At 29.6% G+C, this 18812-nt stretch overlaps 2 protein-coding genes across 5 annotated transcripts in view; one reads left to right on the top strand and one right to left on the bottom strand.

Annotated features, from left to right (window-relative positions):
* LOC129921184 (chondroitin sulfate N-acetylgalactosaminyltransferase 2) overlaps positions 1-18812 on the bottom strand; it is a 180383-nt gene that overhangs the window by 66843 nt on the left and 94728 nt on the right. The window lies entirely within an intron of this gene.
* LOC129921192 (synaptobrevin) overlaps positions 1-18812 on the top strand; it is a 44006-nt gene that overhangs the window by 24636 nt on the left and 558 nt on the right. The window contains exons 3-4 of one of the 4 annotated variants that reach the window (XR_008773468.1): positions 6583-6893; positions 18669-18782. Coding sequence is in view for 3 of the 4 variants with exons in the window: in XM_056002921.1 (XP_055858896.1) it covers positions 6583-6893 (311 nt within the window). In the remaining variant the exon portion in view is untranslated. The remainder of the gene's footprint in view (positions 1-6582; positions 6894-18668; positions 18783-18812) is intronic. The other 3 variants (XM_056002922.1, XM_056002923.1, XM_056002921.1) reach the window with 3 other exon arrangements.

Below are 18812 nucleotides of genomic sequence, written 5' to 3'. Positions count from 1 at the left end.
ATTCTATCTTTTATGTTTCGGAACACAATATTGTACAAAATTTCATCTATCATCAAGAAGAAATCCTCTGACATCTTTGTTAATTGCAATTGTAACAGAGATATACTGCACTCATACACAAACAAACAATACATTTTGTGTAGTTATATCTTATTCTTAAGCTTAACACACAAGGAATCAGAATGCATTCCGGACCATTCGATTATTTAGAAAACTGACAAAGTGTAAAAGTAGGTATGTTCAACCAATGCAATGCTATGGTTCAGTTAAGCTGATCTCTTCCTCTCTCTCTTTCTGTATCTTTTGCTTGCCTTACACAATTTTGTTCAGTGTGCAATGTGACATGTCGGTATTCCTTAATGTCAATCTGTCATCCTGCTTGACATTAACGTGAGACTTAATACAAATAAATAGAAGAAGGTTTTGTCTTTTGTGTAATTCGTATACCATGATGATACAACACCAGGAACGAGTCCTCCTAGACGACACGAGAGTGTTCTCGAAGCTCTCCTGTCAGAAATGATGTGTGCGTGTAATGAGAAAGTCAAATGGTGTTTGTTTTGTTCGTTCTACTCGTTTGTTTCGGTTGGATTGGTTGCCATTTACCATCGTTTTACCATCAAGTGAAATTTTAATTAGGATAATCAAAAGAATGTACATACGTTACATACTTTAAATATAATTGATGGATAATTTTTAAGGATTAATACATAATGGATCTTAAATCTCTATGAAGTCTTTAAATGATAAGCAAAATGTGATGATGATGAAAGATACATAGGATCATCTCTTTCGTGTTTAGAAATAAGATTTTGATCAAACTTGTATGTCGAGTTTTTGATGTCATAAGTTTTTGATGGGTATTTACAATAACTTTTCACTTTTTAATGCATTTGTTTTCCATTTAAAATTAAAAAAAAAATATTTATTACAAATATGTACAAAAAATTAGGGTGGGTCAAGGTCAAAGTTAACAAAAAAATTTAAAAACTTTTTATGACCCGGATGCATTGTGATTTGGATACGAATGTCCGTTTAAGCCTCTACAAGAATATATGTATCTTGTTTATTTGTAAATAATAAATTTTCAGTGAACTAAAAAATTTTTAAAAGTAAAAAATGTGTTTTTATATTTTTTTTAACTTTGACTTCGAATATCTTTGGAATGGTTAGATTAATGAAAAAAGTTAACAAGACCTTTTTTGTGGAGCAATCTGTTCCCTACAAGAATATGTCTTGCGCGTTTGATTATTATAATTTTTCAATTTGTTACAAAATTAAGAACAAAAAACGAAATTTTTAAGATTTTCTCGATTTTTTGGCCTCAAATATCTATTAAACGGTATGATAAACGAAAAAAGTGTTTAAGGCCTTTTTTGTACAGCGTTCAACTTCCTACAAGAATATGTAAAGAAATTTGCTTAAAAAAAAAAAATGATTTTTTTTTAGTAGAAGCTTGATATAAAAATGGAAAATTGCGAAGCGGAGGACCTTCCCATTAATATAAAGAGCTTATATTTGGTGTGTATATTCTAGAGTACCAATCAAAAAAATGAATTTCGATTTTTTTTTGACCCACCCTAATGTACACATGTATATTAGGGTGGAGTGATTTTATTTTTGTTTTTTTTTTTTCGAATTGGTATAGTAATAAAAATTTGCGCTAATAAACGAACAAAACTGTAAAATTTTTAAATAATTTAATTTTTAAGTGCCCCAAGCCCTTTAAATACTTAAAAAAAGGGACTTTTTGACCTTTAAATTAAATGGGGAAAAATAAAGTTCAATATAAATTTTCTTTTAAATTCATATTTAACTGAGTTTGAATCATCTAAAAAATATGTTTCATTTCACTTTGAATTAAGATTTCAATCAAAAATCTTTTTTTCTTTTCTTAAAATATACATATACAGTGCTGCTAAAAACATTCCGGATTTTTTTTGTCATTTTCATCAAATAAAATTTTATAACACAAAACTGAAACAAAATATTGCTTTAGTATTTTTTCTAGGTCGTTTATATATCAGTTAAGCAATTTCAACAGAAAATAAAGACCTTTAACACATAAAAAAAAATTAAAAATTGAAAAATGAAGTAAAGCCAGAATTTCGGCTGTGAAAAACTAACCGGATTTTTTAATGTTTATGCTTAAAGTTAATATTTTGTTCAGAAACCTTTGTTTTCTAAAACTGTTTGGCACCAACTCGGACTCGGACAAATTAAATAAAATAGAACTAGGAATATGCTCCTAGTCATTTTTAAAAGCTACAAGAACGTTAGTTGCTAAGGTGTGCTTTTCCTTCTCTACCTGTCACTTAAAGATGGCCCACAAATTTCCAATCGGGTTCAAGTCGGATAATTGTTCCGGCTATTCCAAGCCAGGAGTATTGTCTACCCCGAACTACGGTTTTTACGAGCTTTTAAGAATTTTTGGCATCATAACTTGCAGGAAGAGCCAATGTAAAGGCATTTCTTTCTCCTTTTATGGAGCCATTATCTACTCCAACATCTCTCCATTGTGGAAATGATCCATAATTCCGTTGATTTTGTGTAACGGGGTAGAGCCTGTAGCTAGAAAAACCCCAAACTGTCAATGATCCTCTGCTGTGCTTCACGGTAGGGAGCTTATTGTTTTGGTTTCAAACATGTCCATGTTTGAGCGCCTGGCTGCCATTTTACAATCGGAATAGAACAAGTTAAAATTGCTTTTATCATTGAAAAACATATTTTCCCGTTTTGTTATCGAGCAATACAGATGATTTTTTGTAAATACAACCATGATGAAGTATTTTTATTTGAAAATTTAAAGTGTTTCTTAAGATCCTTTAATTGCCTACCTTTTTAGACAATGTTTAGTATTAAGGAATGACTTTTTTCCGAGCGGAAAGAGATTAAGACCAAATCTCTCAAAGCCTTCCTTACTGTAATTTATGTTGAAGGCAGATTAAGCTCCTCATAAATCGTTTAAGAAGTCGCAAACGGATCTTTTATCAAAGAACTCTTTATTCGCCTATCAGTTTTTAGAGATATTTTGTTATGGCATCCACCCAACTGATCTGCTTCAACAGATTTTTCTCTTTTCTTCTTTTTGACGATATCCTACTCACTTGACGTTGCAATTTACAACATCCCAATGGGATAACATTTTGTTTTATTTCGGTTTGAATGTGTTTTACGACTAAGTAACGAATTTTATGACTACAATCCGTTATTCCATTAAATTATTTATACATTTCATAAAGCTAACAACTTTGTTCGTCACCACAAACAAAAATTTTACAGAAATGGCGCTTAAAACCGTTACCTCAACACCGAGAATCGAAATCCTTGAAAAATCCGGTTAGTTTTGCACAGACGAAATTCTGACTTTCCTTCATTTTTCAATTTTTAAAATTTTTGAATGTATTAAAGAACATTTTTTTGTGTTCAAATTCCTTAACTGATATATTAACGATCTAGAAAAAATATTAAAACAATATTTTGATCTAGTTTTGTGTTATAAAATTTGATTTGATGAAAATGACAAAAAAATCTGGAATGTTTTTCACAGCACTGTATATGTATTAAAAAGTCAAGTAACTTATTTTTTAGATGATTCAAACTCAGTTAAATATGAATTTGAAAAAAAAAATATGTTAAACTTTATTTTGCCCCATTTAATTTAAAGGTCAAAAAGTCCCCTTTTTAAGCATTCAGAGGGCTTGGGGCACCTCAAAATTAAATTATTTAAAAATTTTGAATTAAGATTTTTCAATACAAAAAAAAAGTTACACATACGCCATAGTGACCCTGTAAGTTTTTTCTAATTTAGTGACACTAAATGACTTTTATGATCATTCGCCGAAAAAAAAAAACAAATATGCCTTACAACATCGCAAGTAAAAACAAAAAACAACGTGGTTCTTATCAACCAACAAATCGTCGGCGTAAAGCAAAATTTTTCTTAATCAATTTTTTACCGAAAATGAGTTAACGATGCAGTTTTACTAATTTGAGGGTGCTTTTTCCGAATTTGAAAACCATTTTGTTTCATAGTCCCATTAAATTATATTATCTGCAGATAATATAATTTAATGGGACATAGGACAATAAAAACAGGGAATTAGCCTTTTGAAAATGAGCCCGAGTATTCTTGATTGTTCTTTAGTCCCATCATTTTTTGTTCTAAGTCCACTTTTTATTTAAGGAAAAAACGTACTTTTATAGGAATTTTTCTATGTCCAATTTTGTAAATTTGCGACTCACAGTTTCTTCAAGGATTTTTTAAAATTGTAAAAGCTTGGGATTTTTTTGTAAATAATTTTATAATTTCTCTGACAAATATCTTTCTATCATAGATTTCTCTTTGTAGTTTTTTTCTTTGACTTTTCTTTGACTTGTTCAAGCATGTCTTCAAAAAGAATGCATTTGTTTTTTTATTTCTCCAAATTTCTCTATTAGTTTTCCTTTTCAGTAAGTTCACCAATTTCAAAATTACCTGTAATTTTTTTTTCTACTGTGATACTTGTGTTTTTGACATCATTGCCTTTTTTTTCAATTATAAAATTAACCCAAAACTCAAAAAAAAAAAAAACTACTCTCGAATATGTTTGAAAATGTGTTGTCCTTCCATTTCGATGCACATTCTAAAGAAAATTGCTTATCCTCTTGAATGCACTTAATTATACTTGTGATATGCTCTGGAGCATATTACCTATATTCGTGAAGAGTATCTTTGGTTTGTTGTTCCCCATCCAAAAAAAAAAAAATTGTATTGTTTTTTGCACCAAAAAAACATGTATTTCCAACCTTTTTTTGCAACCATTAAAACTGAGGTTTCTCCTTTTTTTTTGTTAATAGAAATAACAAGAAATTGTCCCACAGGATGTTTTTTTTTTTTTGTTCATCTTGTCTTGTCTTATTGTTGTATACCCTGAACTGTGTTTTGAAAATCCCTGTGTCCCAGTTGGTTGGTTGAATGAATTTCCAAAACGAAGCTATATTTTGATTTTGTTGTTTTCTTGGTCCTTTCTTAAAATCAGCATCGAAACCAAAACGAACATTGAAACAGCTTGTGTGTGTGCCTCATGTTTTTGTGCTGAGCACGAAAATTATTTGTGTGTGTGTGTGTATGAGAATGGTGTAATTGGGTTTGATTGCCTGCAAAAGTGTTTCACTTGCAGATGTCACTTATCGACATCAACAAATTTCTACTTCCCTCCCCCCCCCCCTCCCCTTCTCTCTCTTCCTCCTCATTTTCTGTGACGTAATAATTGTATAGACCCTTATCAAACAGTCAGAACATAGAATATAGAATGTTTGTTTAGCTTTATATCACATTCAAACACACACACTCACACAGACTTTGAAAAGGATGATAAGTGTTTGCACATATTTGACATATGTAAAGGACACGTTATTTATTTATGTTTTGAGGTCCTGTTTTTGTGTGTAATGAATTCTATCGTGTTGGCAAAATATTTCCCCCAAAATTGATGTCCGTAAATGTATTTTATTAATTTGATTACTCTTCTGAAGGATATGTTGTTTCTGCTTCTGTATATTATGTACACATATGTGGTTTTATTTCGATGACGATGGTTATTCTGGCAATTCTGGTTTCCTCAGAATCGAATTTTGAATCTAGATGATGGCATATTATTAATATAGAAATTGATTGGTTAGATATTGAACTAAGAGCTTCTTTAATTAATCAAAGTCAAGTTAAGTGAACTTAAGTGATATCCAAGACAGGGTTGTAAAAATATCAATTGAAAAAAAAAATGGCTTTGAAGTTAAAAAATATTTATTTAATGCATTAAAAAAAAATTTAATTCAACTGAAAAATATTAAAAAAAATATTTATTGAAAACAAAAAAAATTTGCATTAAAAAAAAATGTTATTGCAACTGAAAAAATATTTACATTAAAAATAAAATGTATATTACAAATACATATAAATATTTTGCATTAAAAAAAATTGTATTACAAATATAAAATTTTCTGCATTAAAAAAAAAACTTCAATGCAAAATGTGTGCATTAAATATATTTTTTTAATATGCGTCGAATTTCTTACAATTTTATTTTATTTTATTTCATTTCATTTCATTTTATTTTATTTTATTTTATTTTATTTTATTTTATTTTATTTTATTTTATTTTATTTTATTTTATTTTATTTTATTTTATTTTATTTTATTTTATTTTATTTTATTTTATTTTATTTTATTTTATTTTATTTTATTTTATTTTATTTTATTTTATTTTTTTTTATTTTATTTTATTTTATTTTATTTTATTTTATTTTATTTTATTTTATTTTATTTTATTTTATTTTATTTTATTTTATTTTATTTTATTTTATTTTATTTTATTTTATTTTATTTTATTTTATTTTATGCAAATTTTTTTTGTTTGCAATAAATATTTTTTTAATGCAATTTTTTTTACAACCCTGTATCAAACGATCCTTTAAATCCTCTCTCTTCCTTCCAAGCCCAAACTTCCTTTTATTTTATTTTTTGTGTTTGTAATTTTTATTTATTTTGTAATTTTTGTTTTTTTTTTTTGTAAATTTTTTTAAATTATAATTAAAAAACAGTTTTCCTACTATTCCCCCTCCACCATCGTCAAGCAGACAACAACAACAACCAAATTTGACCCAAAACCAGTTGCAACAAACCCAAGCCAAAGTCGATGAGGTCGTTGACATTATGCGAGTAAATGTTGAAAAAGTCCTGGAACGCGACCAAAAATTGTCTGAGTTGGGCGAAAGGGCGGACGCCCTCGAGCATGGTGCATCCCAGTTTGAGCAACAGGCTGGCAAACTTAAACGGAAGCAGTGGTGGGCTAACGTCAAGATGATGATAATCATGGGTGTAATCGGAGTTGTCCTGTTAATTATTATAATTGGTAAGTATGAGTTTTGTAAAAAAAAATTAAATTCAAATTCCACAGCTGTCCTGATGGGGAAAAAAAGGATTTTCAACTTTTTCCATTGCAAAATCCTGTCTGAAAACACCAGACGACAAAGAAAAAAAAAATATGAACAAAAAAAAAATTAATTTTTAAAATAAACCATGATGGTTGCTAAAACGGTTGTTTTTGTTGTTGTTGCATTGTATTTCACTTCGTTATCAACATTAATCTTTTTCCATTTTTTTTTTTTTTTTTGTTTGGCGTGGATTTTATGTTCCACCCACGAACAAGTTCAGTTTTCATCGTCTCGTCCTTCCTACGTAGGGAGTCACGATGATGGTAAAATCTGATTATAGTTGTTTGTTTCGATATTTTTAACACAGCACAGAAGTGATTTTTGTTTTTCTAAATGGAAAAAGGACAACGAAAAGGATATTTTTTGTTGTTTCTGATGAAACTTTGGTTTATTTTTAGTAAACAAAAAAAAAAAACTAACAACAAAAATGCATTGTTATACAAAAGCATTTTCAAACTAATGGTGGAATAATTATTTTTAATATCAACTCAGGAAACTAGGATATAGAGAAGGGATTTTTGTGTTTTCTACAACTATTTTGTTGGTTTTGTTTAGAGTTTAGAAGATTAAAACGATTAAAACAGGTATGATGAGAATTTTTTTTTAAGGGGATTACATATTTTTATTTAGCAAATGTCAATTAAGAGGATTTGAAAAGAAGTAGTTAAAAGAATTTTAGGTAGTAGGTATGCTTTTAATAAAAAAAAATTAGAACATAGATTTTTTTTAAATTAGAAACGTGCTTTTACATTTTAGCAGATTTGAGAAAGATTAAATTTGTCCTCTAAAATGTTTCCAAGAATTTCGAAATTTTGTTGGTGCACAAAAATTGGATCGAATTTTATTTTTGACTCTGACAAAGTTGACGATGTTTAAAAACCAATATACATATATATATACTGTATTTGTAAATTCTATATCTCAAAATACTGCTACACGGTTAAAAATTCTGGAGTATTTTTTAATACTTTTTGGGTTACATATATGTCTACACCAGAAAACCGAAAAACCACGCACACCACTAATTTGTTAACAATTATTCACCATTTTCCGCAAAGAAACACAAAGAAATTTGTTATTTTTTAATTTATAATTTTTTCAAATGACATTTTAAATTAAAACAAAAACAAATTTCCTGTTTACTGCGATTAAAATATAAAAATTAAAGGCCCACCTGACAGATTGGTGCCCATTTTTGACAAACAAATTTTGACAACGTTCGGAATATGTTACCTTATTATGTGTACTGTGGCTGCTGACGTTTGATTAAAATTTGATATTCTCGTATTACAATTTAATACTTTTTATATTAGTTTTTAATAAATTTTCATTATATTTTAATACAATTATATTAAAATGTAGTATAATTATATTAAAATGTAATACAATATACTCAAATATAATTCAAAAATATTAAAATCTAATACAGCGGTATTAAAATTCAATACAAGATTAGAATTTAACCCACGGAGATTATTTTCTTATAATTTTTGTATTACAAGTAGTAAACTTAATACTTAAATATTGAAATTTAATACAAAAAAGATTAAAAATAATTTTAATATTTTGGGAGTATTAAAATGTAATATTTTTTGTATTGAAAATTGCTTTAATACAAGAGCTGTATTAAAAAATACTCCAGAATTTTTAACCGTGTAATCTATGTAATGTATTTGATAATCTTGAAAAAGTGCTGATGATTTTGCTTCTTTGCCAGCATTTAGAATAGAAAATTTTAAACACAATTTTAAAATTTGAATGTTGGTTAAGCTTTAATACAATATTTTGAACTACAGTATTCGAATTATATAAAATTTAGACCAAACAGAAAAATGGGACACATAATTTTTACCTACATTTTTTTAACCAAATTATGACGGTATCAAAAAATTAGTTGGTAATGAAAAAAAAAAAAAATCAACCCTTTTTATCCAGTAAAACAAAATAAATTTTGTCTTGGTTTTGCATTCTTGGAATTTTGAAAACCGAATTTACAATATAGATATTTACCTTCTGAATTTTTAAAAAGAGAATTTTAAATTTACTCAAATTTGGAAACCGAATTTTAAATACACCTACAGAACTATTACCCCAACTGTAAAAAAAAGGGATCGTGAATCTCTAAGCTTCCAAAATTCTATATTCCATTAGTCTGCCTACAAAAACGATATACAATAATTCAAAAATTCATTTTAAATTTCTGTATTTATTACACTTAAATAAGGTTTTTGAAGTACCTACCAAATTCTAATTTTAGGAACAATAATACCTATGTAAAAAAGTTCTTTTGATAATTTTTTTGATGAAGTCCCCAACTTTCTTCTAATTTTCTTCTATTTCTTAAAAGAAGAGACCAGTAGTATTTTTTATTTAAAGCTTTCAAGGAGTTGTACCAGAACAGAACTTTTAAAGCAATATTAACCTATATTGGTTAAAAACGAAATGATATTCGTGTATATTCAAAAATTAAACAATATACGTAATAAATTGCCGACCAAGTTTGTAACCTTATCTGCCAGACTATAAATGTATATCCCTAGCCTTAAGCATTACGAGACATGCCTCTGTGGTTACTATCCAACACCATTTTCTGTTTTTTTTTTTTTTTTTTTTTCTGTCTCAATCTGTCTTCTCAAAGTATCCTTGAAGCTCACTAAGACTAAAAAAAATATATATAAATATACATAGCTCTCCTTCTTTTTGATAAATCTTTGCAATAAATTGCAACTTCTTTTTTTTCTCCCATTCCTCCTTCGAAAAATATATAAATTCGCCACTGTTTAGTGTTGGAAAAAGTACAATAACAAAAAAAATTGCCCTCTAAAAACCAATAAAAGTAAAATACACTCACGCGGTTTTTTTGTAATCATTTGATGTAGTCTTTTTTGGTTATTTAGCTTCTTTAACTTTGATATCTTCAAGGTTCCATGGCCAAAAAAAAAAAATATAAAACACAAAGGTGGAAAGGAAATGGAACACATCTAAGTAGACTCTGTGCTGCACAAAAAAGTACCCATTTACACTCCATAAAAGTACATTTTCAAATGAATTAACATAATCGCGTCTTATTTCATGATGATGGGCAACGATGGCAGAGCGATTCCAACGCCAACGCTACTATCCTGCTCCTTTTTCTTCCGTCGTTCGTTTCTTTTGGTGTGGAAATGTTATATACATTTACCACCCCCACAAAAACACCCTTACTTTACAATTGAAGTCGCTGCTATGACGCAGTCTTTTTAAGATCTTCACCTACTTTTTGGATTTTATTTTTTTTTTTGCAATTTGCACGACAACGATGACACGCTTTTGCTTCAAGAATGCGAAGTGAAAACGCAAAAACACACGAACCAGGAATTCACATAAAAGAAAACGAAATAAAGTGAAAATGAGAGAGAATAAAAATATAATAGATTATATCTGAGAAGAAGAAAAACGTTCAAAGAATAAAAAATAACCACCACCTACGACAGTCTAACAGACGTACTTAAAGCTTAGAAAATTGCAAAACTCCCCCCTCACCCCCTTTTTTTGATACCCTTTGTACTTATATTTCCTCTTTAAACAGTCAGCAGGGTGTCCCTCCATCTCCTTGTCATGATGTACAGTCGGGTGGGTATTTAAAGGATCAGAATTGAAGAGTGTAGGTTGTATTTATAGTGTGGTGTGGTTCGGTTTTTCATTTTTGGTTGTTCTCTTCTTTTTTTTTTCTACTCCATTAAACATTCTTCTCGGTTTAGTGCCTATATAGTGTCTGGGAGGACTTGGTCGTTGTGATCCTTAAGGTTTTGTTTGGTTTGTGTTGTGCGGAACTAATGAAAGTCTCGAGGGTGATACAAATTATGTGAGCTTCCTCGATTTGGTAATAATCAACCAGCAGCAGTGCCGCACATGAGGACATAAATACACAAGGCAGACTCATACAAAGACAGAAATATATATATTATATTCTGCTGAGTAAATATCATTTCGGTGGTGATTGGGCTGATTGTTATTGTTAGAATGCCTCCTCTAACCGTTTTAAGGATTTAAATTGCTTTTTTTTTCTCTCTGTGTTTCAATCGAATTTAATGTGGGATTTTATTTTTTCTATTTCGATTTTTTTTTAAGGCAAGTATACTTAAAAGAAGTGCCCATCTTCTTCTTCTTTTCAACAAATAAATAAAAGTTGAAAAATTGAATTTTGTTTTTTTTTTCTAAATCTTGAAAAAAAACTTTTTGACCTTTTTTTAACTTTTTAGGTAGAACAACAAATCTTAGAAAAAAGAAAAACTTTTCTCTTTAAATTTTAAATTTATTGTTTGTTTGGAATTTTTGTTAAAATTGTGTGTTTTAAGATGTTTTGGCAAGAAGTTGAAAAAAAAACGCCTTCATTTGACATTTAATAAAAAATGGGTCCCCAAATACCGCATGCCTCTATAAAAAAAACGCGGGTTTAACTCGTGGGTCGATTTGCTTCCAACTTAGAAACTTGTTTTGTTTTTTTTTTGGAGCTGAAGTTCCAGCTTTCTAACCAGGTTGATGTCGTTGTAAAGCCCATATATGTATGTAGATCGTCGTTGTATCTTCTCCTCCACTCTTCGCACCCAAGACCACATATTACCCGAAGAATCGTTCTCTCAAAGCAACTAGATAAGAATGTTTTCATGCGCTCTTATCAATGGCCATTCCTCCGCCTTATACAGCACGACTTAACGTTAACCTTTTAACCTTTTAAAAAAAGCGTATGACGAAAGCCGCACTGAAGCAAACGTTGTTTCTGTTACTTGGCATTTTCTTTAGAAAGTGTCGCAAGGCTTCATCTTTCGCATGCCTTCGCCATCTCCCATCCCTCGTCCTGGATTATGACCTCTTGCATGATGAGAACCCTGAATTGAATAAAGTCCTTGATTTTTTTTTTTTTTTTTTACTCAAATAAAACAAATCCACAAGGGGTTATAAATGTTTGACCGGTCTGTTTGTTTGTTCATCTATTCCATTCTAACTTTTTGACTACATATCGTATTTGAACAAATAATGTATCGTTAGAAGCCTTTTGTTTATTCCCTGCCCTCTAAAGGTAAAATTTATGAACTTTTTTTTCTTAACGAATATCGACTTTGCAAGTATGTACTTTGTAACGAAATTTAACCTCAAAATAATTTAAATAATAGCTTAGATAAAAATCAATAAAATGTTGAAATAAACTCAAAAGAATTTGATTTTGCTCATAAAAATGTTCAAAGAAGTAAGTCATTTAGACCTGCAGAAATATGGTGTTTTATTTCATCTCAAAAGTTCAAACGCTCACAACAGAAAAACTGTTCGATGAATTTCTAGTATTTTAAACTTCAATAATTAAGCCTCAGTTTAATCTTATCACCCATAGAAATAAAATAGCGGTAAATTTTCTAAAAAAACGTAAAATTGCCTATTTTGATAGCTTTTCTAAATTAATCTAAAAAATAAGAAAACATTTTGTTTAACAAAGCAAACTTAATTCCTTTGTAGAGAATTGAATGAAGTTTTTAAATGTGTCCTTGAATATTCTGTACAGTGATCCGTTGTTGAGATATTGATAGTCAAAGTCAAAAGTATGGTTTTTGATTTGATGACTGATATTGCAGTCTAAAAAAATCGTAGAAGTTTGAAACAAAATGAATCTTAAAGCCAAATAAATAGCCTTTCTAAAAATAGTAATCATTTTATCAAAAAAAAATCTCCCACTTTCCTAGAGAAAAAAAAAATTGGAAAATTTTTTGTTTTTGAACAGTTCCAACGATTTAGCTATTTTACCGTTAGAAAGAAAATATTATAACATTTAATCCTAAAACAAGAAAAATAGAGCTTTCACATGCTTTTTATTTTGTCATGATGCGATCATTTTTTACTGAAATGTATCGAAAATCACTAAAAAAATCACGATTTTTTTTTGTTCCCTTATTTTTTGGGCTAGTGTATTTAAAATACTAAAGGTACCTACATATTTCAAATGAGAATTTTTTTTTTTTCTGATCCCATATCTTCTGAATTTAAATTTCAATCAGTAATATTTCAAAACTCTTTAAAAAATTTTTACAAAATAAAATAATAAATACCACTGACATGTACCTACTTGGTATTTTGTTGCTATCGTCACCCTTTTCAAACAATTTTTAGCAAAAAAATCTTCAACCTTATTTCAATCAAAACGAAAAAAAATTCATAAAATACCAACCAAAATATAAAATTAAAATTTTTAAACAAATTTTCACTTAACATCTAAAATAACCTCAAAAATCGCAACCATCAGCAAAAAGTTTGATCAGGATAACATAACAAAGCCACAGAGTAATGGGTCTAACAAAAAGACCTCTAAAGACATTCTTAACAAATAGTTTGTCTTTTCTCCATTTCCCCATTTTATCTGAAAATTCTTATCTTCAAAAAAGATTCATTCAATACACAAATCCGACTTTTCAATATTCAAAAACTATTTCTATCAATGAAAGAACAAAACCCCATGATGACCAAACTAAGTCTTAAATTATTTCAACTTTTTCATAACTATCTCTGTGTATCTACATAAAGTTGGTCAATGTTTCTGGTAGCCAGCCCTTTTCTCTCATTTTCATTTTGAATTGGGAATTATTATGGTATTACCATGTAAAATGACGAAAAATCTGTCATATCCGGATAGTATCAGTTTGTCGTATCATAAATTAACTTCCATTTTTGTCTCCATCATCCATTTATATCAATTCAACAAAGTTAACATATACAAAAAGGATATAGCTATACCAATGGGAAGGACTTATGAGAGTTAGAGATTCCCAGTACAAAAGAAAGAGAGAGAAAAAACATATACAAAAGAGAAAACTTTTAATTAAAATTAACAAGGAAAAGTCGACAATATGCGGAAGGAGAATTGGATTCAGAAGGACGAAGGAATATATCCTGGCAATCCTCCCCACCTCTTGTCTTTTCTTTTATTTCTTCGAATGAATTTCTTTCATTGACTCTCTGCCCCACACAAAAAAAAAAAAAACACCCAATAAATACAAAAAGTCCATCCATACCACAAAAACGGCCACAAAAAAAAAAAGGCATCAGTGGTTTCTCGTCTTCATCATTTTATGCGGGGCAACGCAAAAACTCAATAAGAGAGAAAAGAAAATCATCATCGTTCCTTCAACTGAACTTTATCTACGAGTATGTCGACAGGGAAGTTTTTTGTTTTTTTTTTCATTTGCTTTGTGGATTGTAATTTTTTTTTTTTTTTTTTTTTTTCATTTTTGTTTGGTAACTTTTCTTAAGGGTAAAAGTATAGTTATTGTAAAATGTTTCCAATCCAAGATTTCAATTGATATTGACAAAAAGAAAGAAGAAAGAAATGAAACCTAAAGAAGTTAGTCTTTTAAAATTAGTTTCAAGGGTTAGATAAGTATTTTAGAAGTAGCACACAGTCAATTTGACAGATATTTCCGGTATTTTGTTATCTTCATTCAAAATTCACATCCTTCAATCCTTTGAGATGAGGAGGTGTGAAAAAAGTAGCAAATTGTTATGAATCAAAATTTTGTGAAATAGGGCCCAATTTTCTGCAAATCTACAAGCAAAAGCTGTAACATACATAATTCAAAACTTGAAAGAATGGTGATAAATCCTTCATACACATAGGCGAATTACAATATTTCAGTTTGATCGATGGGCTATTGTGGTGGAGGTTCAGAGTTTAAATGCATAGTCATCGGGGTTGGGATAAAAATTCCAAAAACAGAAATCCCGAAAAACAAAAAAATTCCAAAAACCTGAAAATCAAAAGTGCCGAACACCCAGCATCCCGAAAATTCATAATCCCGAAGCCCATAACCCTGTAAATTCAAAATACAGAAAACTTTAAATCCTGAACGGGATCCTGAAAATTCTAAAAAATTATATAAAAATATGCAAAAAGTTTTCATTTTCTATAATTTTTCGGGACTTCGATTTCGGAAAAAAAATCCGCTCCATAGGCATTTTCCGAAGTTAAAAGCAAGAGTTCATGTTTGCCAAATAAAAATTTAACCATCAGGTCTTACAAATGCCTGCGGAAATAATGCAGAAAACATTTTTCAGTTTTAAAAAACAACTAAAAATCCAGAATACCCAGAATCGCGAAAATCTAGAATACCGAAAACTCAAGAAAGCAAAAATTCAAAATCCCGAAAATCCAGAATACCGAAAACTCTGAATCCTGGAAATTCAAAATACTAAAAACACAAAAAACCCAAAAACATCGAAAATCTGAAACCCCACAAACCCAGAGTTCAGAAAATTCAGAAACCCGAAAGCCCTTAATTCTGAAAATCCAAGATTCAGAAAACCCAAAATCCCGAAAAACCAGAATCACGAAACCCCAACATCCCCAACGGGATCCCGAAATACTGAAAAGTTTTATGAAATTAAAAGTTTGCATTTTAGGTATTTTTTCGGGCCTTCGATTTCGGAAAAATTAATCCGCCCTGTATACATTTCCTGAAGCTGAAAGTAATTGTTCTTTATTTCGTTTTGGGCAAAAATATTTAGCGGAAAATTCAATCTTCATGTCTTACTAGAGGCTACGGAAATAATGCAGGTGACATTTTTTAGTTTTCAAAAAATAAAACAAAAAACTAAAGAACTTCGAAAATTTAAAATACTGAAAACTGAGGATACCGAAAACCCAGAATCCCGAAAATCCAAAATCCTGAATCCTAAAAACCCAAATCCAGAATACCGAAAACTCCGAATTCTGAAAACCAATGATTCCGAGGCCCCATTATCATGAAAACCCAAAATCCAGAAAATACGAAATCCAGAAAGTTAAAAACCCCATAAATAGAACTCTCAGTCCACTGTTCTAGTGCCAAATTTTTCATTGTATACCTATAGTGTTTCAGGATTTTGGATTTTCTGTCCTAAGGCTTTCGGGATTTTGGGTTTGCAGGGTTGATTAATTGTTATTCAGGATAACAGACTCTTTAAATCTCTAAAAAAAAATATATTCCAAACAACAAATTTTACAATATTTCAACCTTTTAAGTCAAAAGTACATTTTTACAACAACTTGGTTCAATTTCGATTTATTCCTTCGTGTTTTTTTTTTTTTTTTATTTTCGAACAAGAAAAAAACCACCAAACACTCAGAAAAAAAAAACCATCATCACTCAAGAGTCTATAGAAGATCCATGCACGGCTACGAACGACTACAACTATAAACTCACATTTTCACGAATTGTATTTGAAATGAAGACAAACTTGGTTCGATAAGGAATTAGAGAGGCGAAAAATAAAAATCGATAATAAACAAAAGAAAAAAAGACACAAAAAAAAAAAATAAAAAAGAAAGGAAGATATTCTCCAAACAAAACTGAACTGACAAAAGCATCCTTGTTGATTTTTTTTTCCAACATTTTTTTTTTTTCATCTCCAACTTGTAGGTACGCTTGAGCCTGTTTGGTGGTCAAAATCTTTTTCGATGTTTTCTTTATTTTTTTTTTTTTTGTAATGTTTGCTTTTAGTTCGTTCGAACTGTTTGTCGTCCTGACAAAGCTCTCACTCACTTTAAGTCGAAAAGCTGCTTCAAGACGAAAACGAGTATATTTTTTTTTGTGTTTTCGTTGTTGGTATAGTTGTTTAAAGAAGAATAATTTGTTTTGGAGGGGTTTGAGAGAGTTGCCTCTTGTGAAAATTGGTAGCCAAATTCGTTTTCACGAGAAAGATGCAACTCTGTAGGGACAACTTAATTCTAATCTGATATGGGACTGACTATATAGACATTTTTTTTTTGTTTTTTGTGTATTTGCCGCCTGGACAATACAAAAAAAAAAATATAGAGGAAAAGAATACACAAATACAACATAGAGAGATTTATTTGTAGAAGGAGGACCAAAATAAAATTGAAAACGGTCAGTGGACTGTCCGAAGTCGAACATATAGATCATTGGTCTTGTCCGTTGTGTCTTATACTTTTTTGTTATTTTTTTTTCTTCTATCCTCTTTTTGAAAAACTATTCGAGTAGAGTTTATTTAAACAGGGTTTTGGACTTGACAAATAGCAAAACAGGAATAGATGGAACTTGTCTTCCAAAGGGAATAAAAAAGACTTCATTTTTTGCTACTTGTGTATCAAAAAACTATGAAAAAAAAATTAACATCGAAAAGTCGATAGGTAGCTTAGCTTTCAACCTACTACCTGCCTATCGGCCAGGTCCATGCGATTATAGCCATTACCCGGTTAATAGTTCCTAAGATCTGTTTTACTTCCTTAATATCTTGTAGTTTTCAAACTTCCACATTCGGTTTAATTGTGATAGATAGCGTTTATATTACGGTGTCCCTTAATTTGAACATTGCTGAATTTTTTAAAAAGTTTAGAAAAAAATACAAAAAAATATTCTCCAAGTTTTGATTTTTCCCCCTAGAAGGAGTTATATTCGAAACATAGCTTATAAATAATTAAACAATGGCAAATATTTGTTTATAAAAATAACAAAATTCTTCTCTCGACGGACTTAATATGTACAGTGGCGAGCAAAAAAATAGCAGCGATTTGAAAAATATTTTAAATAAAGCATTAAACATTAAAAGAGCTTTGATTTTGGAAATTTTTTTAGGTAAAACTCCTTAAGTTTCATTAAAATTTAAATTTTAGTAAAAATGGAATTTAATTTATTTCTATTAAGCTAAGAAATAATCCAAAAACAAAATAAGCCTCAAATTTAAGCGAGCAAAAAAATAGCAGTGATTTTCTTTTTCTATTAAATTTAAATAAAACAAGGGCGAAAAAAGTTCAATTTAACGGTATTTTATTAGAGAAAAGGTAGTATTCGCTCCCATGACCGTTATTTTTAACTACCGCTTCGCAACGACCTTCCATGAAGTCGTTAAGTCCATGAGATCTTTGAGGTGCTATAGATCACCAAACCTGCTCAACAACGGTTCATAGCTCCCGTTATTTTAAGTTTTGGCTTAAAACACATCTCCTTTTATATCCCCCCAAAGTTTCTAGAAGGGATTGAGGTCTGAAAGACTGAGCAGGTTACTTATTGACCTCAATCTTAGTATCTTGAAACCATTGCCTGGCTGCTCTACTAGTGTTTTTGGGTTATTATCCTGTTGGAAGACCCATTTAAGCTTCATTTGGTGTCGGAGTAATAACAGCATAATGTTTTGCAAACTATTCAGGTGCCAGAGCTGTATAATTATACTTTTGATACAAGATATTAGGCCAAGTCCATAGTAGCAGAAGTATCCCTAAAACTTAATATTAAACCCTCTTTATTCTTTTGAATATTCTCTGGATTTATGGTGATTTAGGGTCTCTGCAATTTTTGTAACGACCACGGAAAACGAAATTTAAAACTAGATACATTACAAAAACTAATTAACTTGGAGGATTAAGTATAAAGTTTTAGGGATAAAAGTTGCTTTAACTTCACTCGAACTGGAGTGGGAGCAGTTTTTAACTGTAGTAGATAAGTACTTAGATCTTAGCCGCAGAAATAATTTTTGACTCAAAAGTTCATTAAAAGGACCACTGTGCGTAAGCTTAGTGGAGACATTTTAGGAGATGCCAATATAGTTTTGAAAATTTTCCTTTTTTTTTTAATTAAAACAATATTTTTAAGCGCACATTAAAAAAAAAAAAAACAAAATGCACAGTTATATTTTTTTTAGTCCTCAAATTAAAAATATAAACATTTTTATTTCAGCTTCCTTATTCGCTTGATCAAAAAATTAAAAATTACTCATAATAACATAAAATTTTAATTGGAGGCTCTTTAAAAATACTTTATTAAAGTTTAGGGACCAGTACTTTAAGAAATGTAAGTAATTCGCTCATACAAAACGCATAC

The sequence above is a fragment of the Episyrphus balteatus genome, chromosome 1, assembly GCF_945859705.1.
Source record: "Episyrphus balteatus chromosome 1, idEpiBalt1.1, whole genome shotgun sequence".
NCBI classification, from domain to species: Eukaryota; Metazoa; Arthropoda; class Insecta; order Diptera; family Syrphidae; genus Episyrphus; species Episyrphus balteatus.
Note: the sequence above shows the minus strand (reverse complement) of the source record. Positions and strands in the feature narration are given on the sequence as shown.